The sequence below is a fragment of the Zootoca vivipara genome, chromosome 15, assembly GCF_965207765.1.
Source record: "Zootoca vivipara chromosome 15, rZooViv2.hap1.1, whole genome shotgun sequence".
Lineage (NCBI taxonomy): Eukaryota > Metazoa > Chordata > Lepidosauria > Squamata > Lacertidae > Zootoca > Zootoca vivipara.
The window spans coordinates 9,388,577-9,406,164 of NC_142598.1; the positions used below are offsets into that span (position 1 = coordinate 9,388,577).

Sequence of the window (17,588 nt, forward strand, 5' to 3'; positions counted from 1 at the left end):
GAAGAGGCACAATAATGCCAGACAAGGCTGAGCAGTTTGCTGCTGCTGCTGCTGCTGCAGAACCACCACCATCAGGAATAGGAGCTACCTTGAAGGGGGCAACAGAATGCAGTGTGTGTGTGTGTGTGTGTGAGCGAGAGAGAGAGAGAGAGAGAGAGAGAGGCGGGGGCGGGGAATGACAGGGGGATTTTATCATTTGCCCCTCCCTTACACTGTGGGAAGGGTTTTTTTCCTGTTTTGTTTTTAATTATTTACTTGTTTTTACCCTGTCTTTTATTCTGCGAACTGCCCTGAGATCTCACGATGAAGGGTGGTATATTAATAATAATAAGAATAATTAAAAATAATAATTGCACTGTCCATAACTCCCACCCAGAAGAAGGGCTGGGGGAGAATCCCCATTAAGATTCTGATAAAGTGGGCTGTAGGCTATGAAACTTTATGCTATAATGCATTCATCAGTTTTTAAGGGTTTTGTTGAAATAGGAGGGTAAATTCCTCCCCATCTCCATCACTGCAGGAAACTCGATCAAGCACGCAAAGCAGCCCGTTGCTAATGCCTTTTGGGCCGCCGCATGCTCTTGCAACAGCCTCAGTTTAGGAGCTCACGTTTGTTATTTGGGGCACTGGGTCCTTTCATTTGCACGCCAAGTTGGGCTGCAAGCTGGGCAGACCTGGATTCGGTTCAAATCCTGCCTCTGCTATGGATACAACGGCACATCTACACTGCAGACCCACATTGGATTAGGCGTCATACCTCCTTTCCCCATGAAAGCTTAGCCAGGGGTCAGCAACCCTTTTCAGCCATGGGCCGGTCCACCATCCACCAGACCACATGGTGGCCTGGACTATATTTTGAAAAATAATAATGAACGAATTCCTATGCCCCACAAATAACCCAAAGATGCATTTTTAATAAAAGCACACATTCTACCCATGTAAAAAACACGCTGATTCGCAGGCTGGATTGAGAAGGCGATTGGGCCGCATCCAGCCCTCGGGCCTTAGGTTGCCTACCCCTGGCTTAGGCTGTGTGTGTTGGGGAGGGGAGTAGGCAACTCTGGAAGAATTCTCAACCATTCTGGAAAACACAATTCCCAGTTATTATTTGGGGGAAGTCGTGGCCCTGCCAGTGCAGTCCTCAGAAATCAGTCACATTGACTTCAATGGGGTTTACTTCCAGGTAATGGGGTCCAGAATGGCAGCCTGGAGTGGGGATAAAAGGCAGGGTTTCTCTGTCCTCCAGACCTGACCTGTGTACTGTATATGCATTCCTGGGGCCAGCCTTTGCGTCTCAGTTTCCCAAAGTGAAACGCTGAATATGGGAATACTGTATGTAAAATTACACGTGTGTGTAACTTTTTTTCTCCTTTTTTTCCTGGATAAAACTTTTGGTTATTTTCCTCTTGTGCATCCCATCAGAGGCCAAATAGCTCGTGTAAAAGCAGGCCGGTTTCCTCCTCGCAGTCGGAAAGACCAAAGGGAAGGCATTCTCTGCCTGGCCTGGGACTGCCGGAGGCGCCTGGTCATCACTCCCCTCCGAAAGCAGCAGCAGACTCGGGCGGGAAAGGATGCGCGAGAAGCGGGGAAGGAGGGCGCGGGGCTTGAGGATGGCACCGAAAACCACCGACGGCGTCGGGACTGGGATGTTGCTCTCCTGGAGCGCTTTCGCCAGCGGAGCGAAAGAGGGGAAACCCACCCCAGAAACCCCCCCGGTCCAGGTCCTGGCCTTTTGAACCTGGATCGGCGGCGCAAGCCCCTGCCCCGTACCCGGCCTTGGCAGCCTGGCCGGCGGACAAAGGAGGTCTTTCACGTCGGCTTTCCTCGGGTGAAACTTCCCTCCGTCTTCGCAGGAACTTGAGCCGCCCTCCTTCCCTCGGCCGGCCGTGGCCTGCGCCTCCAACTGGAGCAGCGGGGCCCTGGTTCCCTCCGGCCGGAGAAGGCGGCCTTGCTCGACGGCCGCAGCCGGCCTGCTCCGCTTCCTTCCTCCCGCGCCGCGCCCAGAAAGTATTCTGCGGCCCCCTCCTCTTTCCACAGCGTGATGGGACCAAGCCGGGTGCACATCTTTTTTGGTGGGTGGGTGGGTGGGTGGGTGAGTTAGTGGCGGAAGATCCCGACTGCCCAAACGGGCTCCCCGTCGGGGCCACACTTCAGTTTCAGGCGCAATTCCTCCCGCCCTGGGATCAGGGGTCCCGCTGTGGTCTCCCGCCTTCTTTTCTCTCAGGAGGCCACATGTGCCTCAGACCCCTGAATGGCTGAACCCCCACCCCTCCGAGTCCGGGCACACCCTACACCCCCCAAGCCCCTGTTCAATCCATCGCGGGGCCGTGTGCCTGTGCATGTGCGCGCGCGCGACGGTACAGCCGTCGGAGGAGCAGAGCTCTCTCTCTGCTCGGGGGCTCCCTTCGACTCTCGGCTCCGCTTCTGCCCCAGGGGGGTGGTCTCTGGCAGCGCTGGCAGCTTGTGGTTCCCAACTAGCAAGGATGAGGGCAACCGAAGGGCACCCCACGGCGATGCCGAAACCTCGCAGACCTCCCTAAAACTGCAGAACACCGATTTCCCTCAACCAGTTCACTCTCCGACTGCCTGTCCCTTCGGATGTCGCCGAGGGGAGAGGAGGGAGACCCAGGCCACAACAACTGGCACCACCAGCCCGCCTCGTCCCACTTTAATTTCTTGCTTGGCACCAACGGGAGACCAGCGCTTTAGCCAAGGTCTCTCTCTTTCTCTCTTTTTAAATCTTAGTGCCCACGATCCTCCTGCCTTCTTCTTCTTCTTCTTTTTTAAAAAAGCCTCTCTTTCTGCGTCCGTTAGCCATTCCCGCTCCCCCGCACACCTCTGTAGCAAAAGCAAAAATCTCCCCAAACGGGGGTGGGGGTTAGGGAGAGACGAGGAGAGAGAGAGACCCTGACTAGATGGCATTCATCTTTCTGTGGTTTGGAGATTGCCATTAATATCTGCTCTTCAAAGGAATCCGAAACTTCCTAACGAGCCAGGGAGTGTTTCTGAGTGCAAAGTGTGCGTGTGGTTCCCCCCATAGCTGCCAAGTTTTCCCTTTTCTCGCGAGGAAGCCTATTCAGCATAATGGAAAATCCCTGAAAAAAGGGATAACTTGGCAGCTATGGTTCCCCCCCTCTCCGCGCGCCTCCGGTGTGCGGTGTGTGTGTTGTGTATGGGCGGGTGGGGGGGCGGCGAGTGGGAGGGAGGGAGCTCTCAAAGGCTGGACTCTTTTTTTCCTCCCTCCTCGCTCTCTCTCGCTCTCTCTCTCCCAAGGCAAAAGTGTTCTCCGTTCCAAACTTTGTCTAAACTTTCACTTTCAGAGCTCCGAGGCGGGGTTACAGACCAGCATGGAGTAGAGCGAGAGGCAGCGCGAGAAGGAGCCGCCGCCGCCGCCACAGCTACAGAGAGAGAGAGAGAGACGCGAGAGCACCCAGCGCCGCCGCCCGAGCTATGCCGCTGCTCGCCTTGTGAACACCCAGTCCCGCAAAAGCAAACCCCCCAAGTAACCATGTACTCCCCATACTGCCTGACCCAGGTAACCAGCCAGCCCAGCTCGCGGTGGAGGGAGGGAGGGAGGGGGGAAAGAGAGGGTGGCGGGTGGGGGGGAAGAGTGCGCCTCTTTCTCGCTCCCTTGCTGGAACAGGCGAGACAGAGGAGCCGGGGGCCGCTTCTGTCCGCGGTTTGCGCGTTGTGTTGTTGTTGTTGATGTTGTTGTTGTTGTCTGCCCTCCTCCCCTCCCCTCTTTCCTCCCCCCCCCCCTCGCAGCGCGGCGCTGCCTCGGCTTCCCGGCTGCCTCGCTCGCTCTGCCGCGGCGTTTGTTGTCGCTGGCGCCGCCGGTGCGAGGGTTGATTTCTGCCTCCTTTTGCGCGCTTTCGCTGCGGAAGAAAGGGACCCTCGCGCCTTCCCTCCCCTCCCTCTCCCCCTCCCTCCCTCTATAAGTCCTCCTCGCAAAGGAGAAGGGGGGAAAGGGGGTTGGAGAGAGCCGAGAGGGGAGAGATGGCATCTTTCCAAGCTCTTTGTTATATTCGCTGCACATGGGTTTAGGAGTTCAGAAAATGGCGCTTCTCCCAAATTTATTTCAAGAAATGTAAAGAGAGGGGGGGAGCATGGGGTGCGGGGGGGGAGGAGGAGACGGGAAAGCGGGCTGGGTGGCCAAGTGGCGAGCTGAGACCCTGGTTGCATTAGGGGTGGGGGGCGTCAAAAAAGAATGTGCGAGAGAAATGCGAGGTTGCCGCTCGAAACGGGAGAGGGGGCTGCCTTGGGCGGGCGGGCGGGGGGGAGAAGCAGGAGAAAGAGAAGTTTCTAAAGTTGAGCGATTTTGAGATATGCCTGTGCTCTCCGCCCGCGGAGAAGTGCCGTCGCACGTCGAAGGTTGCCCTGGGTGGGCATCGGAGGAGTTGCTGGGGAGAGGGAGGAGGAGAGGGGGGGCGCTGGGAGGGGATTCCAGGCAAAGGCGGCGCGCGGGCGGGGGGTGGGGGAGAGAATCTTTATTATTTCGGTGGCGGCTGCGTTTAGTACCAACCTTGACTTGGGTCTCTCCTTCCTCTCCCCCCCCCCCCCCGGCCTCCCTCTCTCCCGCCGCTTCGCGAAAAGGAGCTTAGGCGAAAATCAGAAACTCCTTACTTTATAGCGGGGTGGGGGTACTTTTATATTTTATTTCACAAGCTACACTTCTCTCCCCCTCCTTTCTTGAACGGGCACAGGTAGATGACACTGTTGCCACAACTCTCGTCCATTTCGGGCCCCCTCCGTCGGTTTCCTTAAATAAATAAGCAAACGCTCCAACGGCCCTTCCAGGAATGCAGGTCGGGCGCACTCGGGGTGGGGGAGAGAGAAGAGGACTTTTGCGCGGCGCTGTTATTTTTCTGCGAGCGAGAAAATTGGCGCCATTGGGGAGAAATGCGGTTCCGTAGCGGGAGCAGCCAAACACGCTCCCCCGCCCCTCCATATCCGAGGAAGCGCTCTTGGCATATTTCTGCTTTGCTCCGTCTTAGTTGCCGGGGGGGGGGAGGAGAGAAGGGAAGAGAAATGTCCCAAACCCACTTTTTTTTAATGGAGCGCAAAGCAAAGCGCCCAACCCGACCTTGCTTGGCTTGCCCGCTCAAGTTCTCTCCCCGAAGCCGAAGTGCCTGGCAGAGTCGCCTCGGCGCGGCGCGTCCCAGGGGAAGGAGAGGCGCGCAGAGAGTAGCCGCGGCGCGGAGACTGGCGCGCGCGCGCAGGGGCGGGGGGGGCGGCAGAGGGAGAAATTACTTTGGAAATATATGTAATGAGGAGCCGAGAAGAGCCGGAGACCCGCTCAAACCCCCAAACCCCACCCCTCTTATGCCGAATTAGGCATCTGGAGGGGGGAGAGAGTTTTGTTTCTTGCCATCGCGTGATAAGTGGTGGTGTGTGGACATCAAGAAGCGCGATAAGTGGACGGGGAGGGCAAAGCTCAGCCTGGAGAGAAAGGGGTGGGGTGAGGGGCAGGGGGATAGTCCAGCAGAATAGTAGCGATGATAATAAGAATAAGAATTACTACGAAGGGCTGAAGGAGCAGCCTGGACCTCGCCGCCTCTCGCCTGCCAGACCCGCAGCCGGGTGCCAGCCTGTTGAGTCTCGCTCTGCCCCCCCCTTCCAATCACTGGCCCGCCTGAGTTGCGACGGGTCCGATTGCACAGGCTGCTCGCGAAGAAGAAGCAGCTCGCTTCTTCCCAGGCCGACGGGGATCTCCTTCTCCCCGTCGTCCGCCCAAGCTCCTTTTCGCGGTCCGGCGAGGGCAAAAACATTGTGCGCGGCGGAGTGGGTGGGAGGGAGCAGAGGCTCTGGGGTGGAGATCAAGGGGTCCCGGGTCTCTTTCCGCGCAATTAATCTGGCTCGCCGCGCGAAGCGGGAAAAGGCAATCCGAGCCGGAGCGAGCGCGGTCTCACTTCGCTTCCAGAGCCGGAGGGAAGTCGAAAGTTGAGAGAAGCGTTTCTGTTGTAGCTCATCGCACTTACCGGTACACAAACACCCCCCTCCCGAATTCCCTCCGCTGCCCCTATTAACGCGGGAATCCAAAGTTGTTTTTTTAAAAAGCCCCACCACTTTACTTTTGCGGCCCCCAAAATTATATTTGGAAATCCCACAGACTTATTTGAAAGGTCGCCTCGGGTAGACGCACAGATGCACATATTTAGGGGAAGGGTAGAAGTAGCTGCGCCTCTTCCACGCGTTGGGCTTGGGCAACCCGAGGTGCGTGAAACTTGGAAGCCCCGTCCAGAGGTTCCTGACCGGTTGCCTCCGAAGCAGCTCGGCCGGCCTCCCGAGGTCGCGTCCCGCGCGGAGATCCGTGGCAAACTTTCTGCCGCCTTCTCGGGGGTCAAAGGGGGAAGCATAGCTGCCAAGTTATCCTTTTTTAAAAGGGATTTTCCCTTATGCTGAATAGGCTTCCTCACGAGAAAAGGGAAAACTTGGCAGCTATGGGGGGAAGACGCTGTCGCGGCAAAGCCCATCTTCCTACACGAACTGTTCTCAGAAATATTGGTGACTAGGAGATAGTTTTCAGGGTTGGATTTGGGGCGCAGCGTAGGGAAAGAAAAGCTATATTCGCGTGCGAGGAGAAGTGTTATTTTTTAACTCTTACAGACAAGTGGCAAGAAGAGTATCAATTCTGAAATACATTTTTTCTTACCCCAACCAAGTTACAATTTTAGCAGCGCGTTGTTGCTCACTGTTCTGAAAAGACCTCTTCCATGTGTAGCATATATAGGTATATATTATCTATGATGATGAATATAGTTTGAGGGATTGAGCTACGTTCCTACACTTATATGCTTGTCAGAATTGGTGGCTCTAAAACGTTGTGCACAGAATATGTTTACAATTAAATATATTTATTATTACCTCTTTTTTTAATATAGCTTAGTGCATGTGTGCACACATGCATATGTTGTTGTATGAAATGCAGAACAACTCAGGCATATACCATTTTATAAATGTTTACACTTCCTGCACTAAATTCCATATTATAAACAATTCCTCCTTTATTTTGCTTTACCCAAACATTCTTCCAGTGGTACATCTAAGGGTGTCATGCCTGGTCCCACTTGCAAACTCCTCCAAAAGTAGTGCATGAAAAATCCAAATAGAAATATCAATATAACAAAGCAATAATCACATGTAAAACATGCACAAAAGCAAAGTTGATACCTAAAAATCCTACTGGCAGATAATTAAATTTAAAATGCCTTTATTGGCATATAATTATTTCTCTGCCTTTTGGAGGCTACAAATAAATATTTCTTGAGGTAGCTAAGAGAACAACCCTAAACACCCTAAGGCTGGTTCCTCAACAACTACCTGCTTTTTATCTCAGTTTGTTTAAAACAACCCAGGGCCATATTTATTTGTTCAGTTAGTTTAATGTAAATTTTCCCCATTGGCCCATCTAATTATAAAGACAGATCACAAAACATTGAAACTTATAAAACAGCCCCAAACCTATAAAATAGCTCTGGGAGGAAGGGAGAGAACCTGAAGATCAATCAAAAGAGAGAAGTCCATTAATTGTTAGTATAAGGAGATGTACACATATTTCTGTAGCATATGCGTCACTCAAGCTGTGCTTCATAGTAATGCAATATAAGGCCCCTTGTTAGTATTTTGTTTGCTATCTGTTTTAGTGTAGATGAGTATCTAACTTGCAAGGCCTATGGGCAAAGCGAATTTAAGGTGGCGGTTTTGAAAAGAGGAATCCTTGTGTTCAGTTCTTTGCTTTTTGTTCTTGCCCCTGGTTCAATGCCAAGGCAGAGAGTCCAGTTTCGTTTCTGCCTCTGGGAAGGAAAACCTTGTGCTCCTTTAAAGAGTTGCCCTTTATTTGTGCCCGATGAATTAAACAAACTTGGCTTGAACCATGGTAAATGCCCTCAGTAGATAAGAGAGGCTTCTCCCTCCCCCCCCCCCGCCACCCCTTTGAACTGGATTTCTTTTGTTACGATTTTGTAGGCCTGGTATTTTGTTTCCCTTGTGGATATTCATGCTGCTAGTGACTACCCTCCAAATCACCCATCCCATTCTGAACCCTGTAGCACACCCATTTTTCCCCAGGTGACATTCCATTCGCTCAACTGATGCATCTCATACCATAAAGAGGCTATTTGGGAGCCCAATCCTGTCCAGCTTGGATTGACCCCAGCTGCCTCTTGTACTATAACCAGGTTTGATCCATTCAGTTAGCTTGGAGTTTTGGTTGCACAGCTTTTGACATGCGTTTGTGTTTTCGGCAGCCGATGTTTGCCCAAGTTCCCGGGGTATTGTACACAGACCTGAAATTATCGTTGTACCCTCGCAGTCACATTTTTCCTGAAGTGGCCACCACCACAGAAGTGTTTCATTTATTATGTGGTGGAATGTTGGACTATTTTGCACTTCCATTGTGGTTCCCACGTTAGATCTGTTCTCCTTTCTAGAAGTTTGTTATCTGAGACTTTAGTTTTGCAGGGAGCTCAAAGCACACACAACGTAAAATCAGGCTGCTAATATTGAATCGACACACAGCACGTAGAATGCCATTTTATTTGACGGGTGTCTGTGATGCAGCGGAGGATGCGTATGTGTAGGGGTCAGGGTTACAAATTTTGTATAACTTCCTAACATTATTTGCAATTCAGGATAACTGGGCAGGTTTTCACAAAGGGCCATATCAGGCAATATGTGTTTTTTTTTGTGCATGTCTAAAATAAAAAGAAGCAGGCAGACTTCTTTTTGAAAATATGAATCAGCAGTAGTTACAGAGTTGGTTTGGATCATGGTTATAATCTATATTGCGGTCTTGTGTTGCCACTGTATCTTTTATGCACAGGTAACCCTCTAAATAGTACAGAACAGATAGCCTCTAGGGGGGTAGGGTCATATAGAGCATTAGTATATAACATGGAATACCCTAACGCATAAAAGATGGTGAGTAACATAATGGCAGAGTGTGTGTAGCACAACAGAACATTTCTTGTCTGCCTTCAAACATTTTTGCCAATCTAGATGGTTGCAGGAGCCGATCTGAGAGATGCAGCCTGTAACCTCGTGCAACATTGTCCAGAGTGCAGGTGTGAATCTGTCTGAGTGTGCACAGATGCCCCAATATGCTCTGCAAAATTACAAGGGGTTTTGGAACACACGCTTTGGGTGTGACTGGTGCCGATATTCCACTTTTGTGCGTAAATGTAGAAACTCATTCAGATGTACATGTTAGCAGCACTTTCTAGCTATCTATCTGTTCTTCACATTTAGAATGGCTCAGAAACTACATTAAGAAGCTGGCAGTTCATTGGTAAATGTAGGCCTCAGCATTGCAAATATTGAAGAAATTGGGACTATAATATATTTATTATATAGTCATACGACAATATCTTAATGAGAACAGTTGTTTATGTGCAGATACCAAGACATTAAGAACAAGATATGTGTGATATCAGTTGTGTACAGTCAGAGCAATAATTGGCTGTAGAGATGATTGAGGCCCTTCTATGGAATTGGTTTGAAATATGGAATAGAGCTGCCGAACTGTATACGTCAGTCGCTATTACATTCCTATATTTGGTGGATTTTTAAAGTTAGGGTGAGTAGCTTATTTTCTTTGACGGTGATCTTTTATTTGTCTAGGCTGCATTCTTATATCTGCAGTTGGGAGCAAGTCTTGTTGAACTCGGTGGGAGTTACTTCTGAGTAGACTTTAGGACTGCACATTTCCCAAAGATTAGGGCTGTATAAATATGCAATTAAACGTACATATAATTACTGTACATAGAAAACTGATGCAAACCAGACAGTTAATGACAGTATTTGCTAGAGTTTCACTACCCCGTCCCTGACACTCGGACACTAAAAGTTGACTGGAATACTATGAAGTATTAGCATTTCTTTCTTTCTTTCTTTCTTTCTTTCTTTCTTTCTTTTTCTTTCTTTCTTTCTGTCATTTCTGCCTTTCTTAAAACTAAAAGACAAATCTTTGGAAAATGACATTGTTTGCCAAGAGGGGACTTGAATGATGAAAACAAATGAGCTAATTCTGTCCAGCCTATCACTTCCCCTGGCTCTGTTTCAATAGATTGTTTGCAATACAAAAATATAAGATTGTCTGGCAGTGCAGAAGACTATTCTTTCTATCTGTTTTGGAGTGCCTCGCACCCGAGTCCTGTAGCAAATTTGGATGTGTTCTCATGACGTCTATAGCTTGTTGCTTTTCCACTATAGCTTCAGGACTGATTCTGTGGGTGCTTTTATTTGCTTTGCATTGCATTCTTCTGTGAACGTCGTAGGAAGAATCTCCACATGTGCAAGCAACTGTTTGAATGATCAAAAGTGCTTTATAAAGCTTTGACGTGCTGGAGCACCCTAATCAAATCGACCAGACGTTTCACAAAGCCTCGGAGATGTGACTACTCTCTTCTATTCAGCTCTTTCAGTTTTAAGGAAAAAATTTATCGGCTGAATTTTACATGTCCCTTCACCTTTCAAAGGGAATTTGGCCATAGATTCTTTTCTGGGGTGGGTGGGAATGTGGCTGGAATATTTCCATTAAAATGTGAAATATCAATAACAGATTTCATGTGTTTGTGTTGTGGGCTGTGAGGACTGGATGGAGAATTATATATGGTGAGTTATGGTGAGGAAAATGGAAAGTATCAAGATATAGGCAAACACAAAGCAAAACTGAACAATGCACCAGGCAATAAAGGAGTCTGGAATTAGTGAGGCTATAAATAAACATTTATGCAGTGTTGAAACGAGCATTCAGGTGAGTTTACAAACAATTCATTAAGATATTTATAAACTTTCACAGTTTGGGACTATCAATAGAAACTTAATTGCAAACTGTAAACAACTTTTCTTTTCATGTGAATGATGAACGGAGGCTCAATAAATGGGTTGTTTTGTGTCGTCTTTTTTTTTTTTGCTCTGGCATTTTATTTATTTTTTATTTTTGGTGTGTACAATGCATACCAAAAACTTAGGATGACTAATTCTACTGAATGGATTCTTTCCCCTCTTCTACTACTAGCTTTTGAAAGCTCCAGAGATTTTGTTTTTGAAAGTTGCTGTCAGTATTAGGATGCAGTTTCTAAATGCTGCAGGAAGAAAGGTGAGCCGCTCGGCATTTGATTGCATAGCTTATGCCGAAAGAGCCTATAAATCAATGTGCAAGATATTGCAAGAACAACGTGCTTAATTGGGCCATTAGTTGATAACATAATGGCACATACTGTACTGTATATATATATTTGCAGATGAGCTTTGTATATGGTGCAAGCCTGACCGTGTACCGAAGGTGGGAGAAAGGCCTATGTGGGAACTTCAAGGAGCTTGCTTTCGCTGACTGTGTGGCTGCAACCACAGCAGAATGGCGTTTGCATGCATTTGTTTGTGTTTGGTGCAATGCTCACTGTATATTTATCATGGGTTCCTGCCATTTAGAATAATCTGAATAGGAACCGTCATAATCCACCACCCACAAGATTTGGAAATGGCCCATTGTTTTGAATAGGGCAACTCTGGAGTAGACTGCAACTATAAGCAAGAAACATTGCACATATACCTGCATGCATATACACTTGATAATGTGCCCATAAAATATAAACATATGCTGGCATACCTGCCTTTGTCTTACTACAGCGCCACACTCCCCTCGCCACACACATGCATTTTAATGTGTAGGTAGGTATGTGCTTGCATGTAGATAGCAAACATTCATGAAGCAAATTGTTATCTACATTCCACATAGACACAAACCTACTGCATGTATGTTCTTTCTAGCCTATGGATCACACACGATTATATAAATCGAAAAAAATCCCACTCCATTTAACAATATTCCCCCTTGAATATGTGCCTGTTTGCATATATGTTCCTCTTTACATGGAGGATGTTGCCTTCCTTTATTCTTTATTTTTTTAACCAAGGCTGGTTGAAGGCCTGGCACATGCAGCGCTTCACACACATTTCAACGTATGGATCCTGATTTTTGGGGCAGCTTCCACAGACTTCTGTTGGATCTGGCAGACAAAATGCCAGCCCATATGCCTAAAATCTATGCATGGAGACTTGTTTATTCGAGCTCTGATTCTCCAAATAACTCATTTATCCAGAATGAGGTCATGTTCCCAAGCGTACAGCAAATATGGCAAGAAGCACTCAGCTTATCCCAGCCCCTGCTAATCTTCATTAAATCCACGTCCCCTAATTTTGTTTAGCTAACCGTTGCCTAGCCTCGCAGTGACTGTCTGTGGGGCGCAGAGGTGCTCCTCTACTCGGCTATTCTTTCAAACTTCTCTCGTGCTCTCTCCCTCCCTTTCCCAAACTTGATTTATAAAATGCAGAGTTCAGTCATATCCTGCCCTAGGCAGACGGCGTTTTCTCAATTGCCTCTGGGTTTCAGGGGCTCGAGGTGGTGGTGGGAGATGGAGGGGGAGTTTTGTCTGTTTCCATCCCTCCGTCTAGATTGTGCAGATGTTTGCCAAGTGATGATGTTCCTCGGTACGTTGGGGAAGGAGGCAGCCATCCTCAAGTCTGCGGCCTTCATGCATTATGCACTGCTTTTCCATATGCCAAGTAAGTAAGTAAGTAAGGTCCTTGTCATCAGTGGGATGGCGAGCAGCCCGCCCCTTTTAGGGCCTGCGTCTAAATGCCACTACAAGGTATAAATCAGGTCCCTGAAAGGGCTTGGAAATTCTTAATCACTGCTTCAGATGCTTCTGACTGTTGCCCCTCGTTAGGGACCTTTTGAGAAAGTGAAATGCTGCCTCTTCGATCCCCCCAGCCAGTGAGTTAGGGGCACAGAATTAACTGTAGGGCATAATTTCATTCAACAACGCTGCAGTTTGGGTAAACAGAGGAACGGCTTGTATTGGATTACCATTTGATTTCAGCTCGCTAGGTGTTTTGGATAACTGAGGCCTGGGGATAATAGGGGAGCCTGCTTGGTTGTTCCACCCCAACCACAGAATCCTTTGTGGTATTAATATGGCGGTTATGACTCTTGCAGTGGTTGCAGTGGATTCTTAAAAAGTGTGTGTGTGTGTGTAGAGAGAGAGAGAGAAAGAGTCATGCATCTTTGCTGGGAGAGTTAGGCAATGCCAGGAGAAAGATAATGGGGAAAGACAGTGAAGGAGCCAAATGGCATTCATAATAAAACCACAATCTTGTTTTGGAGGACAGGGAGAATTATAATTTTAAATTTAGCAGCACCCACCAGCTTGAAAAGCCATGCCCGTGATTTCTGAAAGGTGGCATCTTTAGCCAAAGCCTGCTTACTTTGACTCATATTCATCTGGAAAATCTACTGCCCGTCCCCCTTTTCCGTGTAATTTGTATAAAGAAGAGGTGCTGTGATGCCCCTTTTATGTGTTAGCAGCTCTTGGAAAAGTTCAGATGGATTTCTCATGACTCTAGGAAGCTGCTGAAAGGAGCCCAGAAAGCTGCCTTGTACAGAGTCAGACCATTGCTCCATCTAGCTCAGTACTTTCCTTGCAGACTGCTAGCATTTCAGATGGGGTTTTCCCCCCCCCCCTAGACCTATTGGGAAGTTGGAGTTGGAACCTACTATATTCAAAAGCATATCGTGTTCTCCCACAGAGGTGTTGCCCTTCCCCATATGATAATGGCTCTTCAAACAGGGATATTCCCCAGACCTGCTTGGCCTATGAGAATGCTCTCAAAGGGGCACTTTAGCATCCATTTGCTTTGCAGACATGAATTTCCTTCTCTACTGGCTGCAGGCCGTACAAAGTGGTGAAAATGACTATTCCTCAGATGAGCAGGATCTGTGCAGTTCAGCCTCACTGGCAGAACAAGACCTTTTTGCAAAAATCACAGAGGCCCGCTGGCGTTCGGTCACATTTAAGTTTTTCACCTTCTTCCCCAATAAATCTAAGAACTCTTTTGCTGCAAAGAGGGCATCTTCCTGTCAAAGACCTATCTATTCACATATGTATTTATAAAAAACAGCTGTGGAGGGTGTGGGTTTTTTTAAACCTTAAAAGAAACAAGTCCAGGGCGGTTAAATAATTGAAAAGGACTGAAATTTCAGAGAGAATACCAAAAGAGAAAATGAATGAGGGAGGAGGTTTGATGGGGGTGGGAAGAGCAAGCGTTGCTTCATAATTGATGGGGGGGCAAAAAGCACTTTTTTGGGGGGGGAACTCTGGCCCAATAACATTCCTCCTGGAGAAGGGGGAATTTTGTCTGGCTTGTTAGCCCCTCTCCCTCCCCACACTGTTGCTTGACAAGTGTTTAAATATGCATGGTGCGCTAAATGAAATAAATTCTGAAAGTGTAAAGCAGTGGATTGCTATAAATTTATAATCTGCACCTACTGGAATTTGCACCCAGTGAGGCTGATTTACTGCACAGATGAGAGCAACTTTACTCAAAGTCTATCTATGGCAGCTTGAGCTGGCTCCGTAGCCCTGCCTGTCTCTTTGGAGGGGAGTGGCAGATGAACCCCAACAGGAGAGAATGGATTTGAGAATAAAAGAAGCAAATGGAGGCTGCTTCTAGCAAGGGAGAATAATTTTCTGCCGATCGTTGCATCGTCCGGTTTTAGCAAAACCATTTGTATCATACGAACTGAAGCGCCTCAGGTTCTTCAGGGCGCTCAGGTCCAACTTAGCGCGTGGCGAAACAAAGCAAGCCATTATCAGGCCCCCAATGGCATCCTGCGACATCATGAATTTGTTAAGTGCAGTTGTATAGGACATATGTACTTCGCGGCACAAAGTAACAAGCAAGTATCCCTTCTGGCTTAGAAGTTTCCTTCTAGCAAGAGACCATGTATGTGTCTGCCCTTGGGTAACATCAAATAAAGCACTTTTTAGGTCTGATGTGGGCATTGTCAACCAGAAGCATTTTTTTACACCCGCCCCTTAAATGGAAGGGACAATTTTAGATTATTTTTTAAAAAGTGGATTCTATGCGTTAAATTATGTCCCAAGCATCATCTCTGTAATAGTAGTTCTTAATAGTGTTAACCATTGTCTCTCTTTTTTTGCAGACGTGTCACAAGCACAGGTGTGCAATATTATAGTGAAATATTATATATGTCTAATACATTCATGAAACAGAACCACATGCCTTTTCACCTCCAGACTCCCATTCTTTAAAAAAAGCCATATCATCATAATTAAAACTATGCCTGGAACGGCTTGCTTGGCGAGCAGAAATTCAACAGGTACAGTGCATGGTGGAGCCCCCGTTATCTGACTTTCTGAGGAAAGCCTCACCTGTTGGATTTCAGCCTTCTTAAAAGAGCAGGAGCATTGCCAGGAAAGGAGAGGAGAGGGTTATTTTTATGTTTGAAATATAAGCTTAATATCTGGATGGGGGGGTATTGTTTTACTCTGTTAGTATGTTATGCATTTTCATGTTTTTATATTGTAAATCGCCTTGTGATTTAGAAATTTAATTAACAACAACAGCTTAATATACAGGAATGTCTTAAGGAATAAAATATTAATGGAAGAGTGGAGTTTAAAATATTTTTTGCATAGAGGCAATTTTGCCAAAGGGTGCTAGAATGATGCTGGATGTAAAAGGGGAAGGATACTTTGAAAGAGAGCTGAGACGGGGTGGCATTTCATGTCTGTCTGTGTTAACATTTCCCCCTCACTAGTCCTGACTTCTGTGATATTCTGGCTTTTCATATTGAAATATCCTACTATATTGCACCAAGTGGGGCATTTTGGACCACGGCATCTTTCTGTTCCACCTTTATTCTACGTATTCACAAGGTGTACAGTCCAGCCGGAAACTCTTCTGAACAAGCCCCAAAGAAATGAATGGGAAGCATGGAATGGCATTGTAGTGATTTGAGCATCTGCTCCAAACTCTGGCGGGAGACTAGAGTCATGTACATGTGCTTAAGCCATGTATATATGTCTTAAGCGTGTCTGGAGCTGGTAGATTTGGCCACTCAGAGAAAGTGGATCCACTGTTGCTTTTAGGGAATTTATGTTATCTGCCCACTTTCACCCACTCCTGTGGTGTTTCCCTGGCAAGGCAAGGACAAGCCATGCATCTGTGTGGGAGGGGAAGCATTGTGTGGAACTAATTTACAGCAGTAGCTAAGACTGGGGGGGGGGGTGTGATAATTAAGACAGTGTGACACATGGGTTTGCTTGAGGGAATGGCCCTCTGTTCTCTAATTTAGGTGGGCAAGGAAAGGGGATAGCTAGATTTGCTGGATAAGAGCCCTCCCGTTCCAAAGGCCCTGCCTGGAATAAATTGCTCCCGCATTGCATCCGTCACTATGAAGTGGGCCACGGTTATTCCCATTTTACAGCTTGGAAAGTCAAGCTGAAACAAAAGGCCCTGCCAAAGACCATCTAACCGGTTGGTTTTGAATCCAGATTCCCAAAACTCAACTCTACTTAAGTTGCAGCATGCTTTTGAATCGAGAGCCACTATCCCCAATTCAGTTTCTCTGTCACTGCTGAATGGGTTTGTGAAGAGCAGGTAACTGTTTCACTGCTGCCCCCAGTCTGATGCCCTCCAAATGTTTTGGACTACAACTCCCATCATTCCTGACCACTGGCTATGCTGGCTGGGACTGAGGGAGGACACTAGACAGAGGAGGCTGCTGTATCATAATCTTCAGCTCCTGGGTTGGGATTGAAGCCTCCTGCCTTCAGATCCAAAAGCCACCAAATGCAAAGAAGGATTAGTTATGGGTGCCTAATACGAGGTACTTGGTGTGGAATTGCTTCATTCACTTGCTTGTTTGTTTTTATCAGGCATCCACACAGCACTGTTCTTCAGTCCTTGTCATCCTATATTTTTGTGGTGGTTCTTATTGTTTCGTCGTTTTGGTTTCAATTATTCACTTTTGTTTTTATCTTGCATTTTATTCTGTGAGCTGTCCCGAGATCTTGTGGTGAAAGCGGTGTACAGTGGTACCTCGCTAGACGAATGCCCCGCTAGACGAATTTTTCGCTAGACGAATGGATTTCGCGATCGGAGGTTGCCTCGCAAGACGAATTCATTTTGTGAAAAATTCGTCTAGCGAATCACGGTTTCCCATAGGAATGCATTGAAATTCAATTAATGAGTTCCTGTGGGCAAAAAATAATAACCAAAAAAATTCAATGCATTCCTATGGGATTCGCAAGACGAATTTTTCGCAAAACGAATTGACTCACAGAACGAATTAAATTCATCTTGCAAGGCACCACTGTATGAATTTAATAAATAAATAAAATTATCCCGCCTTTTCTTAGGCTTCAGAAAGTCTGATTCCATTGCCTCCCCCCCCCAAAAAAAACCCAGAGGAGTGGTACAATTTCAACAGCTATAGCTGTATTTGGTACTACTTTTCCATCTTTTGAGAAGGACAGGGTTTTAACATGGGCAGTGATATATCAACAATGTGAACCTACAGTATCACAGCTCAGCACACATTCATTATAGCATTTGTGGTGGGCGCCATATTTGTTTTTTAAAATTGATATTTTAATTGTTGCTAAAACACTTTCCTGACTCTTTCTCTCTCTATATATATATTACTGAAAGAGAGATATAGTGCTGTAACAACATAATGCTAAGAAAATTATTATAGTACCGGTATAGTGTTATAGCACCAT

The 17,588-nt window shown here is 47.2% G+C and overlaps 1 protein-coding gene across 9 annotated transcripts in view; it reads left to right on the forward strand.

Moving 5' to 3' along the window:
* Window positions 1-3,318: 3,318 nt before the first annotated feature.
* NFIX (nuclear factor I X) overlaps window positions 3,319-17,588 on the forward strand; it is a 195,369-nt gene continuing 181,099 nt past the window's right edge. For 7 of the 9 annotated variants that reach the window (XM_060268739.2, XM_088658558.1, XM_088658561.1 and 4 more), the window contains exon 1: window positions 3,319-3,535. In XM_060268739.2, coding sequence (XP_060124722.2) covers window positions 3,509-3,535 — 27 coding nt within the window. In that variant the 5' untranslated portion in view covers window positions 3,319-3,508. The remainder of the gene's footprint in view (window positions 3,536-17,588) is intronic. The other 2 variants (XM_088658556.1, XM_088658555.1) reach the window with 1 other exon arrangement.